The 21,409-nt window shown below is 45.9% G+C and overlaps 1 protein-coding gene across 1 annotated transcript in view; it reads left to right on the top strand.

The window, feature by feature from the left end:
* NOL10 (nucleolar protein 10) overlaps window positions 1-21,409 on the top strand; it is a 90,562-nt gene that overhangs the window by 60,942 nt on the left and 8,211 nt on the right. Inside the window, exons 14-19 of the mRNA XM_025927255.2 lie at window positions 2,654-2,780; window positions 5,216-5,295; window positions 5,477-5,575; window positions 7,357-7,446; window positions 15,793-15,966; window positions 16,217-16,464. Of these exons, the coding sequence (XP_025783040.1) occupies window positions 2,654-2,780; window positions 5,216-5,295; window positions 5,477-5,575; window positions 7,357-7,446; window positions 15,793-15,966; window positions 16,217-16,464 (818 nt within the window). The remainder of the gene's footprint in view (window positions 1-2,653; window positions 2,781-5,215; window positions 5,296-5,476; window positions 5,576-7,356; window positions 7,447-15,792; window positions 15,967-16,216; window positions 16,465-21,409) is intronic.

Genomic DNA, 21,409 nt, shown 5'->3' with positions numbered 1-21,409 from the left:
AAGTCTTTTTTCTTTTTAATTTTTTTTACATGTTTTTTTATAATTAACAGCGAGAAAGAGACAGAGTGCAAGTAGGGGAGGGACAGAGAGAGAGGGAGACAGAATCCGAAGCAGCTCCAGGCTCTGAGCTGTCAGCACTGAGCCCGACGCGGGGCTTGAGCTCACGAGCTGTGAGATCATGACCTGAGCCGAAGTCAGATGCTTAACCGACTGAGCCACCCAGGTGCCCCAGGACCCTTTAGGTCTTAGTACTTTGTGCACGTGGAATTCATGAACACATTCATACATGATGTAAGAATAGATGTATTTATGAAATATGTATTGAAAACAGTACTACTTGGCAGGCAGTATTCTAGGTACTCGAAATTCAGCATTTAGAACAGATGAAGTTCCTACCCTCCCAAGAGGACAGTATCTTGGGGATCATATTCTGGAAAAGCGACCATAGGGTGCTTTCTTTCTGTCTAAAAGAAGAGAGGAGATTGCCGTCTTAGGTTCTACTCCAGCAGATGGCAGAGCTTTGCGTTTGCTTTATGAATGATGGGACGCACATACCTGGAGCGTAAGTGCCCAAGCTCTCTCTTGAAGGGGCTCACGAGTTTTCCCAGCTTACTCAGGAGTTCGCTCCCACCTGAAGTCCCTCTGTATGTGCTTTTCGGGGTCCCAGCCTGCTGTGTATTGCAGCCCCCACCTGTCTTCCCCGCGGACTCCGTGCGATCTCAGTCTGTTGCTTTACACAACTGAATGTTGTGTGCATGTGTTCCGCTAGATTTTCTGCTCCAGCCAGGTTTGATAAACTCTTTGGTTTTAGCACAGTGCTTTATATGTAGTAGCATTTTATCATTGACATTTGTTGACTTCGAGCTACTGTCCTAAAATTGTTTAAAATCATAGCAGTTTCTTTAAAAAGTGTCCTACATTGAATTTTTTTTAATGCCTTGCATTTCTTGAAGGTTTTATCTTTTATGGTTAGAGTCAAACCACTCAGAGCATCAAAACCTTTATTTTTTTTTTAAATTGCATAGATTATGCCAATATGAAACTTGTTGATAGGACTCCTTTTATGCTCCTTAAACATTGTTTTTCATGTTGATGAGTGCCATAACCTTTGGGGCTTGGGGGGATCACCCTTTCTAATCGAGCACAATGATACTATGCCAGTGTGGCCGTATCTAACATTTACTATTTTTTTGAGTGAAGATGGTATTAGGCGCTGTTGTTCCTTGTTACGAGTCTCTTCCACCTTCCCTTCTCCAGAAAGTTTAAGCTAGGTTTCATCATTTCCATTATGATTTTTGTTTTTCTCCTGTTGAGTCGATAGCTATCAAAATACACAGGGAAGTAGTCACGGGAAGTTCCATTTTGTCAGCCCAGGGTTGTTCTTCTGAAAGCCTGGAGTTCAGCAGACACTTTGAATAGCGTAGCCTTCCCGCTGCGTAGCATTGTTTCATTTGGGATAAGCCTTGACCTCAGTGGGTGAGGCGTAGTGCTGGGAAAGATCTGTGTCAACAGCAAAAAAGTAAAAAGCAGTCACATTTTATGGAAGCAGTTGGATTACAACTATGAATTGTGAACTGTTCATATTGTATTAGTGGGTTATAAATTGTATTCAACTTTTATTCCTCAGCCTATCATTGGGATTAACTTGTGGGTCCTGGTGACCCATTTTAGGTTAAGCCTGAAGGATTCTGTAGAGAATTTTAATTTTTAATGAATTAAATGAAGTGGACCACAGAAGAGCAAATATAATTATCAAGTAATTAGTTGAAAACCCCTGAAAAGAAGGTGATTTGCAGGGTGCCTGGGTGGCTCAGTCGGTTAAGCGTCTGACTTCAGCCCAGGTCATGATCCTGCGGTTCCTGGGTTCGAGCCCCATGTCAGGCTCTGTGCTGACAGTGTGGAGTCTGCTTGGGATTCTCTGTCTCTCTCTCTCTCTCTCTGCCCCTCCTCCACTTGTGCTCTCTGTCTCTCTCAAAATAAATAGGCTTTAAAAAAAAGAAAGGTGATTCTCATTTTAGACTTTGTCTTCATGAGAGGTGGACTTAAAAAAAATCTCTTATGCCAAATATGCTTTTGTAGATTCTAGCACTCTTTTGAATGAAAGAGATGATAAATGGATATTATTTTAAGTACCTGCATTATTTATTTGTATTTTGATAGTGCTTAGTGCTAATGTAAGAACGTTCATTAATATCTGCATCCCAGGGGCACCTGGGTGGCTCAGTCAGTTGGGCGTCCACCTTCTGCTCAGGTCATGATCTTGCGGTCCATGGGTTTGAGCCCTATGTCAGGCTCTGTGCTGACAGCTCAGAGCCTGGAACCTGCTTCGGACTCTGTGTCTCCCTCTCTCTCTGCCCCTCCCCTGCTCAAGCTCTGTCTCTGTCTCTCTCAAAAATAAATAAACATTAAAAAAAAATTTTTTTTTTAATATCGTTGCATCCCAGACTGAAATTTTTCCCTCACAAGCCTAAATTTTTCCTACTTTATTCCCTTCCCTTATGTACTTGTTGATTATGCATATCGTAATTAGTTTCCAACACTTCTGATACAAACAAGGATTTTTAAATTTAAGAAAATCTGGTTGTAAAGTAAGTCCCCGTTAGTTGATGTGGCGAGAACGTACATTTGCTAACCTTTTAATCAACACCGGCAGGTTTTGGGCCCTGCTCCCAGGTGGTGCTCCTTCCTGGACAACTTGACCGAAGAACTAGAAGAGAATCCAGAAAGCACAGTTTACGACGATTACAAATTTGTCACCAAGAAAGACCTTGAAAATTTAGGTAAAAAAAAAAAAAAAAAATTATGATAAAATATTTATAAAGTTGTTGGGGAGGGGGAGTTTTGAACATTGGGGGCAGTAGAGTCACGTTTTATCTGATTCTCCGCATCTTCTTTTTCTGCCAAAGCAGATATAACAGTCTGTGTACATTGTCAAGTTGGTAATCTCTGCTTAGGACAGATTCAGATAATTCAACCTCCCCAACCTTTTTTGTATCTTAAGTGAGGAGTAACTTTCTTGAGCACACTAGCTATGTATAGAAAAGTGTCAAGAAAGCAGTGATGTATTTTTTTTGGTACTGCTTTGAGTAAAAGGTTTTGAAAATATCGCAGAGACTGCACGTAAGTGATTTCTGGCTCCCTTTAAGCTTACAGAAGACCTCATCCAAAACTTAGAAACCCGATTGAATCCTCAGATACGTCGAATCTTAATAGTTCCTTTAGGCTTGAGGGTCACAGACAAGAAATGCCTTTTATCAGTGGTAGCCAGCACTCGTAGGGCTTACCATGTGCCGCGTAATATTCTGCACGTTCACATACAGCTCTTAATCCTCGCCGCTCCGTGGAGTGGCTACGGTTATGACACCATTTTGTAGACGAGGAAACTGAGGCCCAAGAAGGTGAAACGAACTTGCCAAAGACCCCAGTGATCGTGAACGTGAGGGTTTGGCTTTACACCTGGAGCACGTGCTTTTCACCTCAACCATACCGCCCCTCAGGGGAATGCGTGTTGCTCAGATGACTGGTACTACCCTGTAGGATAAGGAGAGCAGATCGAGCTGATCGAGTCGTGCCGTTGGAGAGAGGCCGAGTAAGAAATTTGCATGGAGAGCGGGCAGACTCAAAGGACCCATTCTTTACGAATCCAGGCAACTTAGGTGTCTGTGGAACAGATGGGTGTACAGCCGCAGTTAAGCGTTAAGAGCAAATAGAGTTGTGGCATAAATAAACAGAGAAGTTATTAAACCTTATTTTTAAGCTGTATTTGTTTTTTAATTAGCTCTAGCAGAAGGGCAGAGGGAGGGAGGCAGAGAGAATCTCAAGCAGGCTCCGAACTCAGTGCAGAGCTTGATACAGGACTGGATCCCACAACCCTGGGATCACGACCTGAGCCAAGATCAAGAGTCCGACGCTTAAGCAACTGAACCACCGAGGAGTCCCTTAAGGTGTATTTCATAGCACAATTAATTCAGGCAGAACTCATTTTCTGCCAGTTCCCACCAAAATAACTCTTTAAATGTTAATGTTTAAAGAGGAAAGACTTGTAGTCAGCTTTTTAAAAATGATCCCTGAATCAAATATGGTGAAATAAGATTTTCCTGCTTCTGGGCCTTCCTAAGCATTTTCAGTGTAATTTTTATACTTGTGTCTGTCACACTCACCTCCATTCTTAACATGGGAGGGGAAAAGTCATTGTTGTTTTGCAGGGTTTTAAAAAGACTGTGCTTAGTTCATCTTGGGTGCTTGTTTAGTCTCTCTTACTGTGTTTACTTTGGGTGAGGAAGGCAGTTATAAAGCATGGTATTTCCCAAAACATGTTTCATGGAATATTGTGCCAGAATGCTGGACAGAACGCATGGTGACTAACACCGTGGGCATCGGAGGAAGGCTGACGGGTACACGTCCCCCTCTTCTGCTTCATATCCGAGGGACTTGGCCAGCTTGTTTAACCCTGTTAAGCCTTGGTTTTCTCATCTATAAAATGAGAATAATGGAAAGAACATGCCCTTTCTACGTTATCATTGTGATAGCGTGCTTTGTGTTTGGAAATTATGGAAGATAATGCCCCCCGACCCCACCACCACTGCTCCTACCTGGCACAATGAAAGTTGGCAAGTTACTGTTGATGCCAGGAGTATTTTTTAAATTAAACTGATCCATGGAATCCAAAAATCTGAGAACCATTAGTATTAAGGATCTTTCTTTAGCAGTCTTTCATAGTTCATAAAGACTTTTTGTCACCTTTATGCTTAATATGACATTTAAAATAAGTAAGAGTGACACTGCTTAGAATGGACTAGATTTTCTCCATAGTTTTTGAAAATTAGTGGTTCTGGTCTCCAGAGTGAAATCTTCTGATAATCGATCAGAAGTGAAATTTTACTATAATCCAAGAAAACCTGTTTATTTTTCATCAAGATTTCATAAGGACCTGGGGCACCTGGGTGGCTCGAGTCCATGAAGTGTCAGACTTTGGCTCAGGTCATATTCTTACGGTTCATGAGTTCGAGCCTCACATCGGGCTCTGTGCTGACAGCTCGGAGCCTGAAGCCTGCTTCAGATTCTGTCTCTCTCTCTGTCTGTCTCTCTTTCTGCCCCTCCTCTGCTCTCACTCTGTATCTCTCTGCCCCCCCCAAAAAAAGAGTAAACATAAAAAAAATGGAAAAAAAAAAGATTTCATAATGACCTGCCCTCTTGTGATTAAAACTCTTTCCAGGGCTCGCACATCTAATTGGGTCACCATTTCTCCGGGCATATATGCATGGATTTTTCATGGATATAAGACTCTATCACAAGGTAAATAGAAAACTGCCCTGATTTTATGTGATTAATGAGCCATTTCTTTTCTATTTACTTGCATTTTGCAAAACATACTTGATTTGTAAGACAGTCTGTCAGCGTAATAGTCATGGTGTATATGAAACATGCTCTTAAATATGACTTTTATTTGTGAACTTTTGTTTTCCACTTTGAAAAGGTGAAATTGATGGTAAATCCATTTGCTTATGAAGAATACAGGAAAGATAAGATCCGACAGAAGATAGAAGAAACACGTGCACAGAGAGTCCAGTTAAAGGTAGATCTTGTGCTCACTGTTGAGTTTACCAGGGGAAAGTACTTAATTTTCATTTTGTATGTTATTCCAAAACAACCTGCCATCCGTTTCTTTGTCTTCCCATTTTTAGTTTACATCTGTTTCTAATAGTTTTGGTGTATCTTACTGGTCATGAGGGTGGACACTCTTTACAGGTTGATCGTAATGGATTCTGTGGTCATGACGTTGTGGGAAAGGATGCCGGAGGGACTGATAGTGGCGGCCCTTCTAAGAAAATGTGATGGAGTTTTCGGATGAGTTTTCAGCGTTTAGGGTGTTGAGGCTTCGATAATTCCCATTTCTGACATTTGGCAGTACCGTAGGCTGTCTGCTTGGATCAGGGCCATCAGACTATGTCACATCAGGCCACCTAGTTACATTAATAGAATTCAACGTAAAGAATTGTCAGCCAGGTGTTAGAGAACTGAGGCATCTTGATACTGATATGGAATAAGGATATTGATAAGAGAGGCAGTGGCTGCAGGAAGCAGGTAGCACGGCTGGGTGGGGGGCGGGGAGCACCAGGAAGGAGGCGGGCCCTGAGGAGCTGGGCTGCTGAGGCTACCGCTGGGACCCGGGCTTCCCAGGAGGGCCGCAGCCGGGGCTGGCGTCCTGGGGGGTGGTCAGAAAACCACAAACTGGAACCCCAGGCTGTGCTGACCATCTGTTTGCTGCCAGGGGGAAGAACTTTTAACCTTCGATGTTGGTCCAGCAGCCAGCAGGCAGGGACGCTGAGGCCCTCTGCTTCCCATTCTCTCTATTGCTGTGCTCGTTTGTAGCTGAGCATTGGTGATAGATGGACACACAGATGCATGCATGTGTACAAATATGTACATTTGCATGAACACACACGTATGTACGCACACTCAGTACTAAAGACGCATGCATACATACATACACATACGGGTGCATAAACACACATATTTGCACACAGTACTAAAGATGTACATACGTACATATACACGCATGTGCAAAAGACGTATGTACACACACTGAGTACTAAAGACACATGCATGTGTACATTTACACACGTGTGCACAAATGTGCACACAGTACCAAAGACGCGTGCGTACGTACATACACATACGTGTGCATAAACACACATACGTACACACACTCAGTACTAAAGGCTAGTCGCTGGTATTTCCTTTTTCCAGATTACTTGTTTTTTGAGAGTGTCAGATGTGTGTGGGGGCAAGGGGGAGGCTGGGACATGGAGCACTCTTGTCCCCTTCTTTGCATTACTTGTCCAAGTTGTATTTTACAGGGGACATAAACACTAAGTGGGGAACAATGAAGAGCTCGCAGCTGTGTCCTGAGAGCTGAGACTCACACCTAGAACTCCCCTTAGAAATCTGCCACTGCAGGAGCAGGAGATAGTGCATTTGGGATTATTAGTAGCGTTTTAGGGGTTCCCTGAACCCCAGCCAGGGGCCGCAGCGGCAGGCCTGCTGGCCTCCCGTTCACAGTGAGGGCCTCCCCCGGTGCGCTGACCCCCCGACACTGCTTCTCCCAGCTGGCTTCTCCATGCACAGGAGGGGGCCGCGTGAGCTCAAGCGCTCCCGGCGCTGAGGGCTCTGTCCCTTTGTGCGTGCCTGATGGCGTCCCCTGTGTCCGCATTCTTCCCTACTCTGGGGACGACGAAAGTTTAAAAATGAGAATTAGACATCACCTGTTGGTGAGGTTGTACTTCGTACAGAACCGTTAACTTTTAAAGCTGAACTGTAGACATTTCATACACCTTTTTTTTTTCCTGCTGTTAGAAATTGCCGAAAGTTAACAAAGAGCTGGCACTTAAATTAATTGAGGAAGAGGAGGAGAAGCAAAAATCTACCTGGAAAAAGAAAGTTAAGGTAAGATTTTATAAGGCAGTGGAGAATTGATAAATTGTTTCTGTATTTTCTTAGTGGTAGCTTAAAATTATCTTTTCCCTTTATTCTTGAAAAATACACGTAGCTTCATTTCCCCCCTGCTTATAGGATAGTATACACTCAATATGAGAAGTTTGGAAAATAGAAAAGAACATAAAGCGTGTCACTTATGTAATTCTACCCAAAGAAGGCATCATTAAGATGTTACTGAATTTCCTTCCTGTTTTACTTCTCTTAAAATTCTAAGCTATGATGGCGAGATAATATTGTGTACATATTTATCCTGGTTGTGTAAAATAACACAAGTGGTTTCCCATTTTATTAAAAATTCTTTGTAAATTCTTTGGAGAGCTGCATATACTCTCCTAAGGATGTATCGTTTACTTAATCCTTTTGCTGTTAAATACCTAAATTGTTTATTGTTTTTCTTTGTTCTGACTAGGTCTTTTTATAATTCCAGAAGTAGCGAATTTTTGTTTAGACTTGGCATTGTCAGGAGGTATGCACACTTCTGTGTAACTGCAGCTCAACTTCCGTTACTAGTGTGAAAATGGATGAAGATCAGCCCTGAAATAAACGCTTCATGTAGCTGACATTATCAGGACAGGGGGAGATTTTTCTAATCTTCCCAGATACCTGAAGACTTCCTCATCACCTGCTTCGAGCAGGCAGGCAGATAACTCAGCCTTGGCTCCTTACTAGAATGAATTGTAAAGGTCACATCTCTCAGGAGCCTGCGGGACCTGACTCTGAGCAAAGGGCCTAACCTTGGGACTTTGGACCGGTTATGCTCTCGAGCGGTTCTTGTTTGCTTGTTTATTCTTTCTCTCTTCTCTGGGTAGTTTTTAAAGAGGTGAGTGAACATGAGATGAGCCAGCTCCTTGTGTGTTTATTTTTGTTCCAGTCTGTTCCAGGAATTGCCAGTGGACTACAGACGAAGGGTCACGTCGCTCACTAGTTTCTTGCTCGCTGGTTGGGTCATTCTGGGTGACCCTGGGCTTCACTGGGGCATAGTTTTTTCTTCTGTAACGTGCAGCGATGGGACACGAGGGGGGCCTTCTTGGAGTGCTGTGATTTCTAAATGGAGTCACACTCACTGCTTACCCTCTGCCTCCTCATCCTTGCGCACCTTCCATCCTGGCCTATTACATTGAAAAAAAATTTTTTTAAGTTTATTCATTTATTTTGAGAGAGAGAGAGCGAGCACGAGTGGGGGAGGGGCAGAGAGAGAGGGAGGGAATTCCAGGCAGGCTCCACACTGTCAGCACAGAGCCCAACATGGGGCTCGAACTCACAAACCGTGAGATCATGACCTGAGCCGAAGCCGGACACTCAGCCGACTGAGCCACCCAGGCGCCCCGCTACATTTTTTTATTATATTATTTAAATCTTGATTTTCAGAAGCCCACCTTAAGTAAATACGTAGATGATGTTTATGCTTCCATTTTCAGTATGTGAAAAATATGCCAACATTGGAACAATTATTTAAACTTACTACATACCTTTATATGCACGTGCTGTATCTACGCACCCTCCTAACTAGCGTCAGGGCGTTAAGTGTGTACGTGTATCTTAAAGTACTAACGATGTGAGTGCTCCCTGCACCGCTGACTCTCCTCAGGGCACTCTCCTGGGTTTTCCTGTTAGCCCAGCCTGAGCTAGGGAGCTAACTTCTCAGCTTCATAACGTCTAATGTCATTTTGTAAGCTAAATGGAAGTGATCTTTGGGTTACAGGCCCTAAAGCTTCAGGAGGAAGAGAGTGGGGCTAATGGAGGATGCAGATATATGCTTCCTGTCAATGTTTTATGCTTACGGGTCTTTATCTATGTGATACATATGTAAATACTACAGAGAGTAAGACTAAATTGCAGTTTTGATACCTGTGCAGTGTGGTATGCTCAGTTCAGAAGCCTTTTAAAAAGGCCCTTGTGATTATGAAAATGTGGGAAAAGGACCCTGTTCTTGCCCCGCCATCCCCTTTCTTTCATTGAGTTTGGGGGCAGCCAGAGAAGGTTTATGACACATAGTGATAGTCCTCACTCTGCAGGGGGGGCAGGATGGTAAAAATGACTCTGTGAACGAAAGCATGCAAAATTATCATAAGAGCCAACGGGAAAAACCATGATCATTTGTGCATTTAAAATTTGTTGTGAAAACAGTAAGAGGGTCATCCTGTGAAGAATCCTCTATCAGGCTATGTACTATGGACAGGCTGTGTGCTGCTTCTGTTGCGGTGCAAAGAGGAACAGCCTTCAAAATTCTTATCCTCTCTCCTCAGACAGCATTGTGTCTCTAGCTGCTGGAAGTGCTGTCCTTGTAAAAGCTGTGCCACCTGATAAAATTCTGCTAGAAAGTGGTATTTGTAAAACGTGCCCCTAATTTGCCCCTAATTTGCTTCCTGACCCAATTTGGGGCCTATTATCAGGGCTCGGTTTCCTGCCAGAAACTCGAGTACAGTTTTCGAGAAATCTGAGGCTGTTCTTAGACAAAGCTTATACGATCTGTTGTTTACATTGTCATCGAATTAAAATGAAGACCTTAAAAAGCCTTCAGGAGCCGAGGAAAGAACCCTTCACAATGGGCAGAATACTTAAAAAAGGTCTGTTATGTCTGTCAGCAGTTCTCCAAACCCTCAGGAGCTCGCACAGCTCTGTTGGCTCCTGATTGGAAAGTCAGTATGGTTTCGTGCTGCCTTGGCCCCAACTGGAATTTCTTGGAGGCGGACAGTGAAATATGTTTCCAGATATTGCCGCCCCTCATGACATAACTAAAGCTTAAGAAGGTGTGTACTGTTCAGTTGATGATGGACCTGCGGTGGGAAGGGGCCCTCCCACCGAGTGGTTAGTGTCAAGAAGCATCATCGCCATCTTAAGCCAAACGAAGGCACTTGGGGGCGTTAATTGTAGTTAAGTGAGAGCCAATCCATCTGTTCTCTCAACAAGTGCGAATTGACTTCCCGTGTGCACAGGCGGCTTGGAGAGGTGTGGCACCGGTGAGTAACCATTTGATCGGGAAGGGTTTGAGCCATTTTCCTTACAAGTGCCATTCCCTGGCTGTTGGCCTCTTCTCCCAGTTTGTCGCTGTTGCCGTAGAGTCTTGTGTGGACGTCCTTCTGCTGGATTCCGCTGCGGTTTAGTCCCGGGTTGTCCTGCCGCACATCTCCAGGCCAGGCGTGCTCTGGCCCGGAGCCGCGGGGCGGTGTCTTAGCCCGGGGGTTATTCCATACCATTAAGAGCAGGTCTTAAAGTCATAATTCATCTCTCTAGGGAACAGAGGCAGCCGTGCGTGTGTAGACACCGGGCTGGATCAGATCGGCTTTAACATCCCAAATACTATCTGTAAAGTCTTTATAGTACCAGTGAAAAATTGCTCTTGGTTTTTATTACAGTTTTACACACGTAGTTTTAGGAACTAAATATTTCTCCAGGGTTTGTTAGGAACGGTGGCTCTCCCTCTGTCCTTTTCCTCCTCCACCTCCTCCCTCATTTTCTCCTGTCCAGAGATACTTTTGCCTTTTCAGCTAATTATTTAGGCGTTAGGCTCCCTTGGGTCCTAATACTGCCCATGCTGCTCCCCCCTGACTTTTAAATGCCAGGCCAGTCATCTTACCTGTTTCCATGACCTTCCCTCCCGATAAGTTCTATTGCAACTTGGGACGCTCAGCACCCGGCACTTGCGTCAGGACCATGCAGGTGCTCTTTCCGCCCAAGGCCGAGTCTGGAGGCAATTCATGGTTACATTTCCCATCCAGCCTCCGTCTTCCCTGGACTGAGTGTTGACTTTTTGTTTGTTTTCTGTGTGGTGATCACTAGTTGGCCCTACTTAACTAGCGGTAAACTAGTTAACCAGTTTGCTGGCTCTCTACATCTCCTCGCAGGGTATTTATATGAATATCGGTTTTTACATTAATTTTTCTTTTCCTGACGGAGCGTCTTCTACATGTGTCGGCCCTGCTCCGTTCTGGACTGGTCACCTCCGAATGCTGGTGCGCTGCCGGCATCCTGGGGATTCGCTCCACTTTCTCCCCATGTTGCATACAGGACCTTTAGCCTTTAGCTTTCTGAAGGAATATTCTCTCCAACCCAGACAAGCAGGCAGTCAGTGTAAGGGTATAGAGTGAAGAGATTGTTCAGACATGCATGCTGTCAGCAACAGCCACACATTACATTTATGTGCTTATTTTCCTCGGGAAATTCCTTAGGATTCTCTCCTCCAAAATAAGGGAGTCGGGCAAGGAAGAGGAAGAGTGGAGAAAGTGCCCACGGGGGGCTGAGCCTGCACCGGGGCCTGCCTTCCCTCTGTTAACCCAGCCCTCAGTGCCGGCCACTGTGTGGGCCCTTTGAATCCAGAAACAGGCTCTTCGGTGCTGGCGGAATTTTGGGGGGGAAAATTTTTTTTAAGTAGTTTTTCCCCCTGTGACCTCAGGTCATTTGTTTATATTTAAGAGTGAAAGGTCTAAAAAGCTGAATGGCAACTCTGAGGTGGGGAGGCAGGACTCCCCACGCACTGTGTGGTGACCTGGCCACGCTGTTTCCTCGGGGAAGCTCCCAACAGCAGTGTCTTTTGGCCTTTCTCTCGGCTGGTCAGGTTCTGCTGCCTGGAGGGTGACGCCCGGCTCCTAGCATTCTGAGAACCCTAGTCACGGCGGCTTGGGGGGAAGGGTGACATTAGTGTGCAGCCCCTTCGTGCCACACGCTCCCCTGGCCCTCAGGGTCCTGCTGTCCCAGAGGACACGCCTCTTCCCCTCCAGGGAAGAAGCCTCTCCGTGGACAGGGCAGGTTTGAGGCCTGCCTTTCTTCTTTCCAGAATCTCACCGCTCCTGTTTCCTTTTTTGTCCTCCTCATCCTTAAGGGTCGTGTCTTCACTTAAAGTCCATTTTCTGTTGTTTTAATGGAGTTGGCAGAGATTAGAAGGAGATGTGTGTGTTCAGACCATCTTTACCCAGAAGTCTGCGTCATAGCCATCGCGGCATTAATTTCATAGATATCATAGCATTAAAGGAATTGACTTGTTTTAAATATGAAGCATTCCTTGTATGTTACTGTGTTGGGACAGAATATTCAGAATAAACATCCTACTCAAATCTTGGAAGCAGGGCTAGGAATAATGATGCTTCCAGGTGTTTTCACCTTTGAATGACAGGTGTTGAGCATATGTACATGTATCTTCCTAGGGTAGATAGCTACCCAGACACTTACAGACTACTGTACAATATCACTCATCTTATCCTACTCCTTTTTTTTTTTTTTTAAGTCAGCTGTGAAAACGAACAGACTAGGAAAAATCTCCAAGGAAGATATTTTTATAACTAGGTCCGAAGAGTTAGTAGTTCATAATTGTTCATCCAAAACATAACTTGTCTTTAGGCAGTACAATTTATTTTTGAAGATTAAGAAAAAAAAGTTAATGCTAGCAGCGTATTCTTTTTTTTAAGCTTTTTAAAACTTTATTTTTGAGAGAGAGACAGAGTGTGAGTGGGGGAGGGGCAGAGAGAGAGGGAGACACAGAATCCGAAGCAGGCTTCAGGCTCTGAGCTGTCAGCACAGAGCCCGACGTGGGGCTCGAACTCACGGACCGCGAGATCGTGATCTGAGCCGAAGTTGGACGCTCAACTGACTGAGCCACCCAGGCACCCCACAGTATATTCTTTTTTAACATGTTTCTCTGGTACTAAATATGATTATTTAATAAATACAGTAGGATGAAAAGGAAAATATTTCTTTTAGGGTTCATTCATTCATTGTGTAAATGCATGATAGGCTAACCGCTATTCATTTGAAAATACTTGGATCTTTGGCAATGTCACCTATCCTATATTTACAGGTAACTCTAAAAATGTGTACAATTTTGCCTCCTTCTCTCACTTGAGACTGCTGCGTTGTTCCCAGACATCTAATGGTGTTCATCAGAAACCAGATGACATTCTCCTTAAAGATTAAATTTTTTTTTTCAGAGCAGTTTTAGGTTTACAGCAAAATTTAGGGGAAGTCACAAATATTTCCCATATGCCCCCTGCTCCCACACATGCACCGCCCATCCCCCACTCCACATCCCCCACCAGAGAGGACATTTGTTACAATGGATACACCTGTGCTGACACATCAGAATCACCCAAAGTCCACAGTTGATATTAGGCTTCATTCTTGGTGTTGTCCATTCTGTAGGTTTGGACGAATGTATAATGACCTGTTTCTACCATTAGAATATCACACAGAGTATTTTCACTGCCCTGAAAATCCCATTCGTCCCTCTGTTCCCCCCGCCCCAACCCCTGGCAACCACAGACCTTTTCACTGTCTGCATTGTTTTACCTTTTCGGGAATGCCATGTAGTTGGGATCATACATATGAAGTCTTTTCAGAGTGGCTTCTTTCACTTAGTAAAATGCACGTAAGATTTCTCCGTGTCTTTTTAGCACAGAATGCCGTTCAGTTGTCTGAATGCTCCATGGTTCATCCATGCACCTACTGGAGGACATCTTGGTTTCTGGAACATAATTTCTCGTCCTTCACTCCACCCTACACCTTTTTCTGATGATCTTCAGTGATGATGGGTCCCCACTCCTGGTAGCCCTGACTTTCCAGTCACTTACGCTAGACTTCACACCCTGCTTTTCACTCTCCCCCCTCCCGGCTCCTCTGTAGCTGCATCTGTCCATTCTGATGTGGAACTGTGTCTCGTAGTCACCCTTTCCTCCAACCGTACTTGTTCCCGCCCTTAGATCCCACTGCTCTAAGATAGGCCCCGTCTCTTCTCTCGGTTTCCTAAAGCGGTCTGGTAGTCACAACGTGACTGGTTTCTCCCTCAGCAGTCCATCAGGCACCGCGCTGCCGAGGGCTCTCAGTGCAGAATTCTCCTTGTCACCCAGGGGTCCTGGAGCACACCTCTGTCACCTCTTTCCTCCTCCCCCACTTCCCCTCCTGAGCAGTCCCCTCACCTATAGAATAAAGGGCACGGTCTGACAGTGTTGATTTCCGTTACAGTCTGGCCTGATCAAAACATGCTTTTCCAAATTTTGTCATTATTCTTGTGTCATCAGACTGTTCACCACTCCTCAGTGGGCTGGAAATGCTTTCGGCTTTCCGTCTGCCGCATCCCCGATGAACCCTTCTCATGTGCCTCCTGTTGGCGTTACCCTTTACCTCTCGCTTTCAGAGCACTTGCAACTCTGCCTAGCATCCCTCGTAAGGAGCCTTGCGGCGTCCAGGCTTTTGTTTCTGTTACTGTGTTTCTGTTTCTCCTTAGATTACCTTGGGATCAGGAACTGGATCTTACCTATCTTTGTTTCTTCCTTGAACCTAAATCTGTCTTGGAAATGATATTTAATCAGGGAAGACTTGTTCGGTATATCTTAAATATGTATTCAATGTGTCACAGAAATTTAGGTTAAGCGTTTATCAAATTTTAGGTGCCTACCAGGAACAAACAGCCAAAGTCCGTCAACATCTCACGATTTGGCAGATTTTTGTGTAGCCGTATTCTGCGTACCACGCTCAGAACCCAGCTGTTTCCACCCGCCATGAACGGGTTAGCCTATTCAGCCCACGTTCGGGCTATTTACTTTACAGACCGTATTCAGTAGGTTGATTTGTCTGGTTTTCAAACCTATAGCAGATAAAAAACTATAGGAGAGCCCTGAGTGTAGAAGATTGTCTTCTGTTTGCATGAACAGATACATTTATAATACTTCTGAGCTATTCAGATGAGTCTCAATAGCAGTTTTATCTTGTCAGGTTTACTCTGCGTCCGTTGTGAACAATTCAGTGGCCTACGGAAAAAATGAGGCCATCCTCTAAGAGGTGGAAGCTTCCCTTACGTTTCCAAATCACTCAGAGTCAGGAAGCTTCCACCAGCAGCTCCCACCATGTTAATTCTTCTTAGTATTATTAGTATTATTCCCTTCGCAGTTTTCAATGAAGTTGGAAGAGTCACTAATTTTATTTCAGTATAGTAGCTCTGCCTAAAAAGCTGTGTTTAGAAACATGTATTTCCTTGAAGTGTTGTTCATGAAAAAAATGTTAATTGAGGAAAATTCTGTTCAATATATTAAGCATAAAGTTAAGCCAAAGAGGTTTATTCTTAGCTCATTATGTTGAATGGCCAAGTAATACATACCGTCTGAAATGGATTAATAGAATTTGTGAGTAGGAGATAAAACCCAAGGGCAGTTGGAAAGTTCTAGAAACGAGTTCTAAAGAAGTTCCCTAATAATTAAAGTAATGCCTTATGCAGCTTATTAACTTATAATTGACAAATATATTTAGGCCATCTTTCTGGTCAGATTTTATTCATACTAACTTTACATTCCTGCATCCTTTTTCTCATAGAGCCTTCCTAATATTCTCACTGATGATCGATTTAAAGTTATGTTTGAGAACCCTGACTTCCAGGTGGACGAAGAGAGTGAAGAATTTAGGCTTTTGAATCCACTTGTCTCAAAAATTAGTGAAAAAAGGAAGAAGAAACTAAGACTCTTGGAGCAACAAGAACTTCACGAAAAAGTAACGTACTCCTTGTCCTTGTGTTTACTCGTGTTTCGTTAATAGAGTTTTCTGTGCGAGTTAGAAGAGCCTTTCAGACCCTTGCGATGTAATTTGCTTGACCTTCAGCTTAGAAGTTGATCTTTGACGAAAGGCCTTTTCTCCAGTGCGCGATGTCACGTATCCCAGTGGGCGACTGCTGGTCACCAGAAAATAACAGGTCGGGGTTTGGCGGGGGAAAGGAGCTGCCGCTTACTATTTTTATTTTCAGGAAGAGGAGGAAGAACCGGAAGGAAAACCAAGTGATGCGGAAAGTTCTGAGAGTTCGGATGATGAAAAAGACTGGGTCGAAGAGGTCAGGAAGCAGCGCAGACTTCTGCACCAGGAGGAAAAGGTGAAGCGGCAGGAGCAGCTCAGGGAGGACCGGCAGACAGTCCTCAAGCCCCAGTTTTACGAGATCAAAGCAGGCGAGGAATTCAGGAGCTTCAAAGATTCTGCCACAAAGCAGAAGCTGATGAAGTAAGTAACGCTGCTCTCGGTGGTGCCTCCCCGAGTTGGCCGTGTGGCCGGGGCCTTGCTTTTCCTCTCCGCCGTGTCGCCCCAAGGGTGGATTTGCATCTTTGGAGTTAATGTCGGGGAAGCGCCATAAGGCTCGAGGGGAAATAACACTGTCTTTATTGAGATGACTTTTAACAGCGTTTTGGGGTGGTGTTCACATACAGTAAGACCCGGGGTCTAGCCCTCTGGGTAGTGGCCAGTATAGTGAGAACACTTGTCCACCATAAAAGTCACATAGCTTCTGTTGTCCTTGTTTTTTCCCCATTTCCCCAGCCTGCAAATATCCATTTTATTCTCTGCCCTGCAGTTCAGTAGTCTTCTGTACAGTGGTAATTAACAGGTAACACATTCTTTCCCTCTTAAAAAAAAGTTATTTTTTTAATTAGAAGTGCAGTTATATTTAACCCTCTCTCAGCTTACCTGATTACTGAAAAAGTCACTTGGACAATTTGGCAGAAATTTTAAGCCTTTTGCGAGAGAGCTGAGAGACGAGCAAAAGTGGTATTCTAGAATAGTCAAATACATAGAGACAGAGAGTAGCATGGTGGTTACCAGGGGCCGGGGCGAGGGGGAATGGGGAGAAATCACTTTATGAGTCGGGAGTGGTGAGGAAGTTCTGGAAATGGGTAGTGGTGATGGCTGCACAGCAACGTGAATATAGTTTACCACAATAAAAAAGTGAACATGGGAAAAAACAAAAGGTATTATTTGGACAGTTTCTGTTGTAGGACATGACAACAGAATTCTGTTGTACGTATTATAGGACAGCTTCTGTTGTGTCTAGGTAAGGAACAGGCTAGGTCCTCAGTTCTAGATTGTGTACGAGCTGTAAGTTGTGTAAGTCTCTGAGGATTCTTGGGCTGAGTATTAATGTGTAAGATGAGAGTGTGATAGATGGTCGTGATAGGTGATCTCGAAAGAAGACCCCAAAGGTGTGGGGAGTCCGCCGGGGGCCGGGGGCGGCGGGCCACATGGCGAGGTGTGAGGCCCGGCTTAGTACCACTTCCGTACCTGTACTTCTCCAGCTCCTGGCTTCCCGTTTGGAAAATGTGGTTTTTCAGAGGCAGGAAGTAGGGAAAGGGTGGAGAGGACATCATTGGACAGGCTGAATTGTTTCTGGAACGGAGATCTGGCTAGTCCTGTTTATCTCACCAACTCCTAGCGAGCATCTGAGACACCGGATGTTAAGGGACTCCTGTAACGTAGAATCCAGGAGCATCTCAAAATTCCGCTTCCGACAAACAAAAGATCTGTTGGTGAACAAAGAATCTAGTAATAGGGTTGATATCATTTGAAGATACCTTTACTGGCCTTTTTTTTTTTTTTTTTTTTTGGTAACAGCTTCCTTGAGATACAATTTACATAACATCCAGTTGACCTACTTAACGCGTGCAGCTCACCCGTGTCTAGTATAATCACTGAGCTGTGCAGCTATCCTCACAATTCATTTGAGAATGTTTTCATCTCCCAGATGAGACCCCCCCACCCCCCCCCCCCCCCGTGGCAGTCGCCGCCACCTGCCCGCAGCCCACCCCGTCCCCGGGCGACTGCTGTCCGCTTTCTGCTCTGCCATTTCCGATAACGGGGACCACGCGAGACGTGGCATTTTGTCTGGCTTCTTTTACTTAGCGCAACGTCTCCAGTGTTCATCCGTGCTGTAGCGTCTGCCAGTACCTCCTTCGTTTTCTCGCCAAATAATATTCCGGCGTGTGCCTAGACCGGCCCGCGTAGCCGTTCACCCGGTGGCGGACGTTTGGGTCGCTCCGCCTTTCGGTTGTTGGGAATGATGCCATCGCGAACATCTGCGTACCAGGTTTGACACGGACGTGTTTTCATTTCTCCCGGCTGTGTTCCTCAGGGTCACCTGGTAACGCGATGCTTAACCTTCCGAGAAGCTGCCACGCGGTTTCTCAAGGAAGCCGCTGCACTTCACGTCCCTGCTGGCGGCGCGTGCAGCCTGGCCCCGCGTCCCTGTTATTCTCGGGCATCTAACCTGGGGTCCGCCTCAGCAGCGGGAGGAAGGCTAGCGTTCGTAGTGTTCCGATTCTGGGGAGGGAGTTTCTTTGTTAGACTATCTGCTGCTTTGGTCTCGCTTTGTTTACTCTATTGCTGGCTTCTGAGTCAGTACTAGACCCAAGTAAGCACCTGATGAACCTTGGTGGAAGGGGACCTTCTGTGCCGTGGCCACGTGTCGGGCATCTCGGGGAGTTACCCTCGCCAGGGCTGCTGAGAATCATTTACTCCAGCCCACCGGCCAGGGAGACCCGGGAGCGGCGGCCTCTAGCGTAAGCCTGGCAACGTGGTGACTCGGGGCCGGAGGCACGAGTTAACCTTCTTGACATTTTTGCTCTGCCTGTGGGTTGTAGCAGGACATTAATGTGAGAAACAAACAAGATGGAGTATTTAGTGGATAAGTAATAGCCAGGTTAATACATTGCAAGTAAACATTTCTTTTTTTCTTTCTTTCTTTTTTTTTTTTTTGAGTAGAGAGCTATGTAAGTGATAGGACTCCATGAGCTTAAAAGGGGAGTCCTGTAGCCGAAAGTAATAACCCTTTGGTTTGAACAGCCTGCAGTTGGCTGGGCGTTTTGGCACAAACTGCTTATTGAGTTCTAGTCTTGACTGGATCATTTTGGCAGATCCCGAACTTGCAATATTTTAATATTATTTAATGAAGCATTGAACCATTGTCCTTGAGAACACCAAAGCGAACGCCTTCCGTTTATTCTCTCAGTTACCACAAGGCAATCAGTAAAACAGCGTCAAAACTGAGTATGTTGTGTTTTCAGTGTTCACTCGGACCCGCCCGGCTTTAAAACTGCTTCTGTGAAGGGAAAAGTGAACGATGAGTCCTAACTCGGTACTTGAGTGAGTCCCTCTCTTCGCTTGGCGCAGTGACACGGCGTCAGATAGATACACATGTCTGTCGGCACACATTTGCGTGCCTTGCAGTGTGCTGTGCGTTGTGTTTATTCATCCGTCCATCAGCCTCTCTCCTCGCCCATTCTTCAGGCGGATGTTCGTTGAGTGCCTGCCTAGTGTGAGCAAAGTGCAGTCCAGAGCCGGGGGATGGAAACACAAGGCACAGCTCGCGTCCTGGAGCCTTCACATTCTGGCTGGTCCTCCGTGAGCCGTGAAGAGGCGTGCGGAAAGCACGGAAGACCGAAAGGGATTGAACTTTTGGAGACTTAGGAAGTCTTAACAAGAGGTCATAGCGAAACTGCTCTTCTGAAAGGCAAAAAGATGAGCCCCCAAAGCAGGGTGGGAAGGATGCTGGTCCAGGAGGAGTGGCGTGCCGGCACAAGAATGCTATGTGGAAACGGAGAGAAGCATGATGGTGCGGGAGGGTGACCGGGGGGAGCAGCAGACAGGCCGCCCCCCGCCCCCCCGGCCCAAGCACAGGAGCCCGGGAACGTCGTGACGCTAAGATTAACACCATCAAATCTGTTTCCAGCCCCTCCACCCCATGGTGTGCATGCTTCTGTACAGTAAAAGCAGTTCGTGTTTGTTGTAGAAAATAAAAGTACAAAGTCCCTCTCTCTCAGAAACTATTAATGAAATATCTCAGTTTTAGGGAGAAAAGGCAGGGAGTAAGTGGGCCCCCAAGATCAGCTAACAGACTAGACAGTATCCCAGTCACAAGTGATGAAGCCTGAACTGGGGGCAGCGAGAACCGGGCCGACTTCGAGCCTCGTCACTCACAGACTGTGTAAGAATGGGGCAGGAAGATGGGCGTATGCCACGGTGTTGCTCCGTTACTGATTTAACGGCAAAGGAGAAGGGAGCAGTCGGGTGATGTTGAAGCACGTGGCAGTGTTGCCACTGAGATACAGAATGCGGGACGAAAGCCGGGTTTCAGGCTGAAAGTACTGAGCTGGGTATCCGCACGTCAACTGTGCGGTGCCCAGGTGTCCTCTGGGTAATGTTCAGTAGACAGAGGGAAATGGGGGGGGGGGGGCGAGACACAGGGCTGAGATCCCAGCTTTTCCCGTGTGATCGAGACCGCGGTCGCGGTATGAGGAAGGACCAATGTGTAGAGTGCGGCCAGGGTGACGAATGGAGCCCCTTGGGAGCAACAGAGGTTTTCTCTTGAGTCCACGATAAAAACCATCCGCCTCTCTTTAGAAAAATGCAACTGGGAGCAAAATGCTGCGTGTAAATTTAGAGACGGCACCGCACACACCGATAGCCGAGGGCAAAGAGTTCCGATTCGGAGGACAGGCTAAGGGGAAGGTAGGTAGTAAAAATTACCGGGTAGTTTTCAGAAATGGAGGAGGAAAACCGGACAGAGCCGAGCGGGGGGAGGGTGTGGTGCGAGTGTCAGATGGGGCAGGAGGCCCGCGAGCCGGAGGTTTAAAAGGCCGTTAGGAAGATGTCTTGCTGGGACTCGTTTCTGAGGCATCGGCCCAGATGTCTGATTGCGATTGATTGATGAATGAATGGAGATGATAAATATTGTGAACAGTGCATGTGGATGATTCTTCCAAGAAGTTTGGCAGAAAAAGGAAGGAGTCAAAGCCAATAACTCGATGGGAAAGGTTTTTTAGGCTCGAGGGACAGAATGTGTTAGTAGGCGGGGGGGGGGTGGATTGACCGGCAAGCACACAGTGACCCAAGAGACATAAGTAAATTGACAGAGCTGAATTCAGTGAGCAGTCAGGAGGAAGCGGCCAGGGCACGGCTTAAGGAGACAGCCTCAGAAAGGACAGGGGGTCCCTCCTCAAAGACCCGAGGGGAGGCTGGCGGGATGGGTGGCCGCAGTCAGGTTTGTAGCTAGAAAGTGGGGGCGTTCGTGCTGCTGGCCCCGGGCCGGGGTCTGGGCGCACCACACTTTGGTGATCAGGGCGGTAGGGTCTCGGGGAGGCTCTGGAGGCGGGGTGCTGGGAGGCGCTGGAAGGGGGTACGG

The sequence above is a fragment of the Puma concolor genome, chromosome A3, assembly GCF_028749965.1.
Source record: "Puma concolor isolate L17-30 chromosome A3, mPumCon1.1.hap2, whole genome shotgun sequence".
NCBI lineage: Eukaryota > Metazoa > Chordata > Mammalia > Carnivora > Felidae > Puma > Puma concolor.
Note: the sequence above shows the minus strand (reverse complement) of the source record. Positions and strands in the feature narration are given on the sequence as shown.